Raw genomic sequence first — 10,162 nt, 5'->3', positions numbered from 1 at the left:
ATTTTATAATTATGGTTGATTGTCTTGTGCCCAGAAAGAGGGTACAATGCTAGTGCTGTAATTGTAAAAGAGATTTAACAGGTTTAACAGGATATTAGGTGCTTGGAACAGCCTGTGAAAATAGTTTTTTTAGGATTCAGTGAATGAATGAACAGGTATTTAGTCCACAGGTATTTCTCTTCAGTTGTATTTACTTGTTTTTCCTGCTCATTCACTAGAAATGTACTTATGGTTTTGGTTTGTTTACTGTATGCAGTTGTAAATGATCCACTTTAATATTTCTTGTGGTTGAGATACAAAAAAAACTAATTTCAGTATAGAGATTGTTGGGGCAGATCGTAGCCTAATGGATAGAGAGTCTGACTCCTAACCCTAAAGTTGGGGGTTCGAGTCTCGTGCCGGCCACGACTGAGGTGCCCCCAACTGCTCCATAAATGGCTGCCCACTGCTTCGGGTGTGTGTGTGTGTTCATTGCTGTGTGTGTGCACTTTGGATGTGTTAAACGCAGAGAACAAATTCTGAGTATAGGTCACCATACTTAGCTGTATGTCACTTCACTTTCACGAAAGAATTCTGCAACATTTTTGGGTGAAATTAAAATATGTGTAAATAAATAATGCATTCTTGAATTTACCCAGATGTTATCATATTGCTATGTATGCTATGTCTGGTAATAGGTGTGGCTATCAGACACTCATTTGACACCCTGTATGGTTGCTTAAAAGCACAAGCAACAAAGAATTTTAACTACTAAAGAGCAAACATCCACTACAGTCATCTATAGATTAAAGCTTTAAGGTATGATCTATATGACATTGATTATAATGCATTATAATGCTTCTTAATATATTTAATTAAAAATGTAGAAAGAAATATAAAGATAGCATGTAAATAAATAACATACTGTATAAAGTTCATTTTAGGGTTTTTTTTATGCCAGGGTTTTTTTCTTCACAGCTTTGATGATGATCATCACAAATCTGCTCATCCGGACCTTTATCTATCTAAATCTTATAATGATCCTCATGACAAGTCAGACTCTGACCTTTAAGATTTTAATAACATCGTCTAAGAAGCATCAGGATATAACTCGTGACGCGATTTTACAGACAACAGCCAATATCTGCAGATCACAAGCAATCCAGGAGGGACGAAATTTCGATATGGTGGATAAAATGTTTTATATTTATTGAAAAAGTTTACTTCTAATAAAAAACATTATTATATTGTAACTGTTTTGTGCCTTTAATTTGCAGCCAGGCACACTGACAGTGCGGTCAGTGGCAAGAAGTTGTTACTCATCTGAGTCAATCAAAGATTTTCAAAGCAGCATAAATAACATTAATGATCACAATGCTTTTGTTGATGTTAAGCATTTTTTTGATGCCCCTTACCATTTTGACAATGAGGAAATTTTGGCTGGACGAGAACTTATTACTGAAGGACGTTTTGCTGTCAAATACAGTGTCAAGGAGCAGAACTATCAAGCTGCCAGAGAAGCCCTTGGTAAAATCCTACACACTTTACAGGTATGACACCATATAACTGATATCTACAGAAATATCCTTGTTTCATGGTACATTAGTTATTAGGCAGAATAAAGGCTTAACATTCAAGCTTCAATTAGGCTTAATTTAGCTGTGTAGCAACTGTGTTGTAATTCTGATCCTGGTTCATGTCTTTCTCTAAGGATTTCTATAGTCATAGTAACTGGATTGAAATGGGAAAAACAGAACCATATTCCAACCTGATTAAGCCAGAAATCCCAATTAACAACATAGCAGGTAAATGATCTACCTCTGGGTATGTAGGTGTGTCTCTGCTGATGTGTTAACTTGTTTTTTTTTCTGTTCCATTCCTACTGACATACTTTCTGTTTTGTTTTGTGTGTTTTATTGTCTTTTAAAATGTAAATTATACATTAATGACAGGTGTTCTTAGTGTAAAAGAAGATGCCAGGTTTTACACTCTATTGAAAATCTGCTATCTCTTCAGGGGAGACTTTGCCTTCCGGCCTTCCTTCTAGTGTTCCCAGGATAAGTGCCAGATCAACTGCAGCCCTGCACAAGATAAAGTGGTTACTGTAGATGAATCAATAAAAAAGTAATACTATGGTTAAGGAAAATATGATCTGATGCTCCACCTTAAACCTCCACCTGCTCTGCCTAGTAGCTTTTAATCAGAAACTGAAAGTTCATGATGGTTGAAAAATTCAGATTGTTTTCTCCACAGTACCTGTTAGACAATTAAAATGTTATTAACTAAATTAAGGGCCACGTTTGGGACAGGCAATAGAATCATAATATCATATTTTTAATGACCATAATAATAATTGATTCAGATTTAGGTTTCATGCTCCTGGACAGGGTGCTAACACATTACAGGAGACACAAGGCATAATCACCTGTGCCTTTTTGACTTGAAGACTTTGGCAGGAAGGAATTAGCATTGGGTCCATGGTGAACTTAGAGTTTGAGCTGACCCAGTAGTTCCTAAGGAGCTCTTGGTTGCACAATTATAGAAATGACATTATTTACATTTACATTATTTACTTTCCAGTATCACCTAAATGAGTGAAATACTTATTTATTAATACTTACTTATATTGATATACTTATCAATACTTTTTGATATAATGCTGCTTTGAGACAATGTGAACTGTTAAAAGCATTATACAAATAAATTGAATTGAATCACAAAGACACACTCATTTCACAAACTACAGACAATATAGAGAAACCACTCCCCTAAAATTCCACACAAACACAAGGCAGAACTAAACTGAACCTAAATCCCAGTGGTGTAGGTCAAATGTGCCACCATGCCCCACATGTTTGATTTATTCCTTTGTTTGTTGGTTGATTATTAAATAACACAACTATTTAACACAACTAAAAATATTTGGTCAGAAAAAACACCCTACAAATCTGTAGTTTGTTCTCTACCTACTGTATAAATAGGTGTGTGAAACTTTCTATTAAAAATCTAGTTCAGTGTATCCATGGCTAAGTTTAATGAATTTGATGAATTTTAACACATTATGTGGAAACTAATCTAGGTTGTGAACAAAATAATATATAGGCATGTTATAGTGAAAGTAAAACAGAGAAAGATATGTTTTTATGCAACAATGTTTTCCTAACTGGTTTGGCAGATTCAGAAACATGCAGGAAATGTCCTGATGACAACTGCCTAGGAAACATCTTAGATGATGTCATTATACAGCAGAAATTAACAACAGGATACTTTGGAAATTACAAACCACAAGGTAATGCAAAGATACATCAAAGATACATTTTTTTTTTAGATAAAATACAAAAAAAAAAAAAAAACGGTGGTGGTGTGTGTGTGTGTGTGTGTGTGTGTGTGTGTGTGTGTGTGTGGTTGTATTCATATTGTATTCATACTTTCCTTCTGAAATAATTTTAAAGTATTAAAAATAAAATCATTTAAAATAAATGTTTGTACTAATTTTGTCGACTGGGACAAAAAAATCGAATCTTTTTTATCTTCACATGTTTCATTTTGTCTTAAGGAAAGTGTAGTCATGGAGGAGCAGGTGATCTAACAACTCAAGGGCAAGGTGGCATAAATAAGGATAGTACAACCTCCAGTCATGGTCCTCTACATGAAGCAGCAGCATCAGTAGCCACTGCTGCTACCAGAGAACTACTGCAGGACATAAGAGCAGCAGTTGGAGATTCTGAGTTTCTTAGGTATCAGAGAAAGTCTTTCAATGTATAAAATTGGATTTAAGCAGTGTTATAAAAAATAACAACCACATACACCCACTTCTGTTACTGCTATTATTGATAGTAGGTGTGCCATATCCATTGACTTCCTTGAGTTATGTTTTCCATCTTCACATTTCCATTGCCTCTACAGGTTTATCTGCTCAGTAATGCCAAAATTAAGTATTTCACTTCTCTTGCTCTTATCTCTCAGAATGTTGGGACTCAGCCAGACATCGGTGCTTTGTTTTGTTATCGACACCACTAGCAGCATGTCTGATGACATTAACGAAGTCAGGAGAATTACTTCATCTATCATTGACAGTAACACAGGCACTGCATCTCAAAGTTCAGAATACATCCTGGTGCCATTCAATGACCCTGGTAAGCTTTATTTCTACAATGCAGCATTGTTATACATTTCTAAATAGTACAATATATATAGTATAGTGTTTATTAGCTTCAACAAAGAGAAAGTAGGGAGACTGGTCAGGGAATGATTGTAGCTGTATTTGATATGTGTGTAGGTATTGAAAACACAAATATGATGAAACCAACTTCTCATAACCACAAGACATTAATAACATCCCTCTTAACCCTGTAAAACCCAAATATTGAAAAAAATAAGCAAATGCTTAACTGAAATATAAAGCAAGCACTCCCAACTGGTAGAAATCATTAGATAGAGTAGATAATAAAGAGGGTCTGGGTCTTGCTTAAATGCATCTAAAGAGGAGATATGATTTAATTTTGATTTAAATGTAGAAGCCAGTTACATTTTTATTCAGTTCTGGGGTTTTTTTTTGTCCAAATGTCCAAATACAATATTTTGTTAACTGTAATTCCATCAATGAACATAGTTCTCAAATAACCTGCAGCTGGATAAAGCATCACCACTATCACTGCAGTTAAAACTGGTGTTATACTGTAGGAAATTAGTCAGAACTGAGAATTCATCAGCTCAAGTGAAATAAACCACTCCATTTCATCTAAATAAGAAAATGAGCCCCAACATAAAGTTTCCAATATCAGAAATTGACAGAAGTGCAAATTGTTAAAAACATTATGACGAATGTTGTTTGACTTATCTTACATAAGTATTGTGGGCTGATAAATAAATTAACTTATTTCTTCTGTTCTTACAATTTATTTCAGATTATGGCCCACTTATACGAACAAATGATCCTGATGAGTTTAAACAGCAACTCAATGCACTTACAGTTGGTAATGGAGGAGATTCTCCAGAAATGAGTCTCTCAGGACTCCAGGTAGGACACGGGCATAATTTCTATAACGGACAACAACCGCCAAAAACACTCAGGGTCACAAACACACAAGGAACAATAACCAATCACAACATGAGACATTCACAAAGCAAGATAACATGAGAGAAGGGAATCAAGACACAAAAGTTAAGAAAATAAAGGTTACAAAATAAAAGACATTAAAACCAAAAGGCAAGACAAAAACTTAAAACCTAATCCCTCTAAGGGTGGCTCCTGATGCCCTAAAGAAATACCCACCCAAAACAAAAAAGTCCAGCAGGGTGGTGTAAAGATGGAGGCAGTCTTAGGGGTGGGGTGGAGGGCCAGGCCCTTGAACTGGGACTGGAGCTGGCTAATTGTGCAATGGTGGGCCTGAGCCATGCAGTAGTGTTAGTCCTAGGTGATGGAGCAGTGGTCGACGTGGACCATGGGGCAATGGTAGATCTGGGATGTGGAACTGTGGCAGAAATGGATCATGAAGCAGTAGGTTCTGGTGTGATGAAGGACCTGGGCCATGAAGCATTTGCAGACCTAAGCAGTGGAGCAGAAGGTCCTGGTGCAGTGGTGGTCCCAGATTATGGAGCACTGGAGGATCTGGGCCATGCCACATTTGCCGATTAGCAGCGACAAAATCCCTCCACAAAGTCCTCTATAGGCCAAATCCACTGATGAAGGTGTAAAATCCTCACCGCTAGATCCATAGCAAGGTTGGTTGTTTGTCACATGTGTTAAAAGATTAAGCCTTTACGACACAAGAGGTAAGAAAAAGGCTACAAAATAAAAGACATAAAAACCACAATGCGAAACAAAACACAAAACCTACGTTACAGTCATTTGGTTAGTGAGAGTCATTTATTAGTCAATATGTCATACAGCCGATTAGGCAGTTACTTTTGTCAGTTTTAGTCACTCAGTTTGCCAGTAAGTTACTCAAGTCTACATTCAGCCAGGTAGTCATTTAGTTAGTAAGTAAGTCATTCACCCAGTCAAAATTCCTGTTCCAAGCTGGCCTTCTACCTAATACCTTTTTAGTAAGATTTAGAAAGCCTTAATAAATCACAAGTATATAAGTAACATTTGTTTCATACTTTTTGTTGCAGCTTGCCCTCACTGGATCTCCAGCACAAACACAGATTTTTGTTTTCACTGATGCTGATGCAAAAGATAAATGGTTAAAAAACACTGTGCAAGCATTGATTGAAAGAACAAAGTCTGTAGTGAGTACATGCAAACCTTCATATATACAAGTCAAATAATCTTGCTATTATTTTGAGTTTTTTTAGAATTATCTACCGATAATTTATTCTTCGTTTTGTATTTATTGTGACTCATTTACATAAACATGAGATAATATGCAAAATTGGCAAAATCCTGATTAAATCTTCTTTTATTCCCAAACTGAAGGTGACTTTCATGCTGACTAACACCATTAGTTCTCGGCGTCGCAGGAGTGCTGGCCGAGCAGATGGCCAGCAACTAGTCTCCCCTCAGCTGTTCAATTCACAAGTCTACCAGGACCTGGCTCAGGCCTCTGGGGGCAGCGCTATTGAGGTCACCAAAGATACTCTGTCCCAAGCTACTGACATTATTGCAGTTACATCCAGATCTACACTGGTAATTAAAATTATACTTTGATAATAGTATAATACTACTTATAAATCTTAGTTGCATTATAACCAAGCTTTTGACTCTCATTCAATTTAGAGTATATTCCTGGTTTTAGATCCACTCTGATCCTAACAAGGATATAGCACTTAATTTATATGAATAAACAAATTATTCTATAATAATAATTTTTTAATTATTTTGCTCTTGTTATATTTACTTTTACATCTCACTCTGCCAACTTTAATAAATCAAGCATGAATTAATTAGTAAACATCAAAAGGGCTGGTCTTGTTCTGTTCCAACCAGGCTGGAGCCATACTTGGAAGTCTTTTAAGGCCTAGATCACCTGATTGAACATATATATGACTCTGAAATAGTAGGAATAAAAGCCTTTTTTTATTTTAACTAAACTATTTCATATTAGTTTTGACTAATGAGCAACACTAAAAAATAAATAAAGTATTAACATCTTTAAATTAAGAGCAGAACATTTAAAAAAATATCAGGTAAATATTGTCAACAAAAGCATTAGAAAATAATAATAATTATTATTTTAAACTCATTAAACAGAAAGATGTATGATTGTAGATGTAAGATTTATGAACTCAATTTGTTGTAGTATTAGGGACATTGTAAACGATACATACAACAGAATTCTTCCCAATTTAAATACATGACATATAACTAACGTTGTTTCTTCTTCAGGTCACGCTTTTCCAGGCTGTAAGAAACCCAGCAAAAGCTGAAAAATTGTCAGCACTTGTGGACACATCTGTGCAAAACCTGATCATTTACATAACAGGGAACTCTCCAGATTACACCATCACTAGTCCCTCAGGTGTGTAGTATGTGAAATGAATCATTAAATATTTATTCTGATATGGTACTTAAAAACTCATGAATTATATCACAATACTATAAGGCACTTTTATAACCATGTAATTTTCAAACCCAGGAGTCTCACAGAGCAGCACTGAACTGAATGGGGCTTTGGGGATTATTCAGAAAGTTGGTAACTTTCACACAGTGCAACCAAATATTGCAGATCAGACTGGATGGTGGGTTTTTGACATTAAATCAACACAACCCTACAGCATCAGAGTTGTTGGTAATACTCATTTGTTGATATCTCCTGATCAGTTGTGCATAAATAACTGACTTAAAAATGTGGTTAATGGTTCTGAAAACGCTCAGACATTGTAATTATTTCACTATGTTTCAGGTCAAAGCGAGGTTGACTTCCTCTTTGACTTTGTAGAATTTTCACAAGGGCTTCATGCAAGCTATGTTGCATTAAACAGCAGGCCTTTAGCAAGTAAGTGAACAACTCCTCAATGGTGATAATCAATTAAATCTGAACTAAAAATTCTTCTCTATTTTCCCTTCATTTAGACAACAATGTCACCCTGTTGATGACCATGGTCGGTGGGGATACCATACAGCCTACAGAGGTGTCTCTGATAGAAACTTCAACTTCAAATTCTTTTAACGGGATACTAGAATTGGTAGCTAGTGGGCAGTACATGCTGACCTTCAACAGCATCCCAGCAGGAAAGTTCACTGTTCATGTGGTTGGACAGCTCAGTCCCTCTCGATCTTCAGATAACACCTTTCAGAGACAGTCACCAACTCAATTCCAGACATCAAGTGTGAACATAACTGTAAGTTTGAATCCAAAAAAGTTCAAAATCTGCATTTAACTAGGCACAATAATCTATAATTACAAAGTTTTTTTTTATTATTCACTTACTGATATGTGTCTCATTCATATAAGTATTCAGTCACTTGGCTTTGACAATCTCAGGTCCTGGAGTTGGCAATCTATCATTGTAAAATGTAAGATGGTTGAAAGCGTCATGATTTTCTTACAGCTAGCTGTAACTTTGCTAAAGGGGCCTTGGCCAGGGAACTGACCAAGATCCTAATAGCCACTCTTACAATGCTTAACTAACCACTAGTCATCGCCAAACTTCATAACAAACACAGATTGTTTTTCTAAATAAGTTTACTGTTCCTATATCAAAGTATAATAATACTAAAAAGAAGAAAACATACAATTACTATAAAGTCACACTGCAACGTCTGTGTTTGAGCAATAATATTAATAAAAAGAAAAATGGAGAAGAAGAAGAAGAAGAAGAAGAAAATAATTTTTAAGTATGTTCCTTCATTATTTGGCAAAGTGGATTTATTTACTTTCTTTTTCATATGATTGCAGACTCAACCAGTTGGAACAATGCAACCAGGAACACAATTCATTCTGCCTTTCAAAGTTGCAACCAGTGGCACTGGAGGAATCTTTAATATCAGCGTCAGCAATGATCGCAATTTTGACACTCACTATAACTCATCTATCACTCTTGTGAGTGGGGTCAGTGCGAGTGGCACAGTAACTCTATCTGTTCCTGAAAATACTCCCTCTGGAACTGATGTCACTGTGACAATTGCAGCCGAAGCACCAAATGCAAGCGACTTCAACTATGTTGTGCTGCGTCTTTCTGTCATTGCTCCGGTAATTATTGCCAATTATGAAGTATATGCTGGAATTGATATTTTTATACGTATATATATACTGACAGACTCTTTTTCTACTCTGTTAAGGTTAAAGATATTATTCCTCCAGTATGTGCCGCAGTTAATGTAAATGCTAACTGCTCAGGCAACTGCAGCTTCTCTTCATGGTCCTTCACTGCCAATGTGACTGATGTGTCAGGAATCCAGAGTGTGAGAGTCCTCAAGGGAAACGGCACACTTCACACCACCAGTGTGCTCAGTGCCACAGGCATGAATGTCACTATGGTAGACTATAGCTCATCTTGCTGTTACAGAGTTTTGGAACTTGTTGCTGTGGATACAGTGGGAAATGTTGCCACCTGCTTCAAATCTAAAGCTGCACCAAGCCTCCTCATTCATGGTGCAGAACTTAGATTGTTTTTACTAGTCTGTCTTTTGTTTAATATAGGAATCTCAATTTACTGATTATTGCAGCACTAAGAAGAATATGTAAATGTATCTGAAATAGAATAATAGCAGCATAAAAAGTAAGTAACTAGAAGGAAATCCTTCACTATTACAGTATAATATGCATACATGCAGCAAAAGTTTATAAGGCTTTTACTATTATTATTTCACTTATCTATCTAGTATGTAGTTTTATAAGGGATAAACATTCTTTTTTTTGTTTCAGTAAGTGCTAGCATTTGTTTGTTGTAGGATGTTACATAACTGTTTATTTAAATAAAAAGGGGATTGTGTGTAATTATACATTTTTTCAATGTTTTTTGTATATATACAGTAATTCCAGATCAACCAACCAATATTTTGGTTACATGTGAAGAGGTTTCTATACTATTTTTCAGGGTGTGTTGAATCTTACACAACTTGGGAGGACTTTTGATTACTTACTACAAAGATTAACCAAAAAACATCACACTAATAGAAGCGAAGGCCAGTGCAATTGTAAGTCTTTATCTCCGCAGTATAGAATGGATAAACTAAACAAACCACAGTCCAAAGTAACAAGAAATATAAACACTAAAAACAAGGCTATGGAGCATA

General features: G+C 35.8%; 1 protein-coding gene across 2 annotated transcripts; it reads left to right on the top strand.

The window, feature by feature from the left end:
• Positions 1 to 690: 690 nt before the first annotated feature.
• On the top strand, positions 691 to 9,866 carry LOC132847635 (von Willebrand factor A domain-containing protein 7-like). Of its 2 annotated transcripts, none has more exons than XM_060873110.1 (16): positions 691 to 798; positions 958 to 1,166; positions 1,257 to 1,529; positions 1,691 to 1,784; positions 3,155 to 3,268; positions 3,536 to 3,716; positions 3,946 to 4,115; positions 4,887 to 4,999; positions 6,097 to 6,213; positions 6,401 to 6,610; positions 7,310 to 7,442; positions 7,560 to 7,712; positions 7,827 to 7,919; positions 7,997 to 8,265; positions 8,823 to 9,116; positions 9,206 to 9,866. In XM_060873110.1, exons 2-16 carry the CDS (start codon positions 963 to 965, stop codon positions 9,581 to 9,583), a joined length of 2,796 nt encoding a protein of 931 aa, XP_060729093.1. In that variant the 5' UTR covers positions 691 to 798; positions 958 to 962; the 3' UTR covers positions 9,584 to 9,866. The 2 variants fall into 2 exon arrangements, with proteins under 2 accessions (XP_060729093.1, XP_060729094.1); XM_060873111.1 differs by having other exon boundaries at positions 743 to 798; positions 941 to 1,166.
• Positions 9,867 to 10,162: the final 296 nt, after the last annotated feature.

This window comes from Tachysurus vachellii, chromosome 6, assembly GCF_030014155.1.
Source record: "Tachysurus vachellii isolate PV-2020 chromosome 6, HZAU_Pvac_v1, whole genome shotgun sequence".
Classification (NCBI taxonomy): domain Eukaryota; kingdom Metazoa; phylum Chordata; class Actinopteri; order Siluriformes; family Bagridae; genus Tachysurus; species Tachysurus vachellii.
Note: the sequence above shows the minus strand (reverse complement) of the source record. Positions and strands in the feature narration are given on the sequence as shown.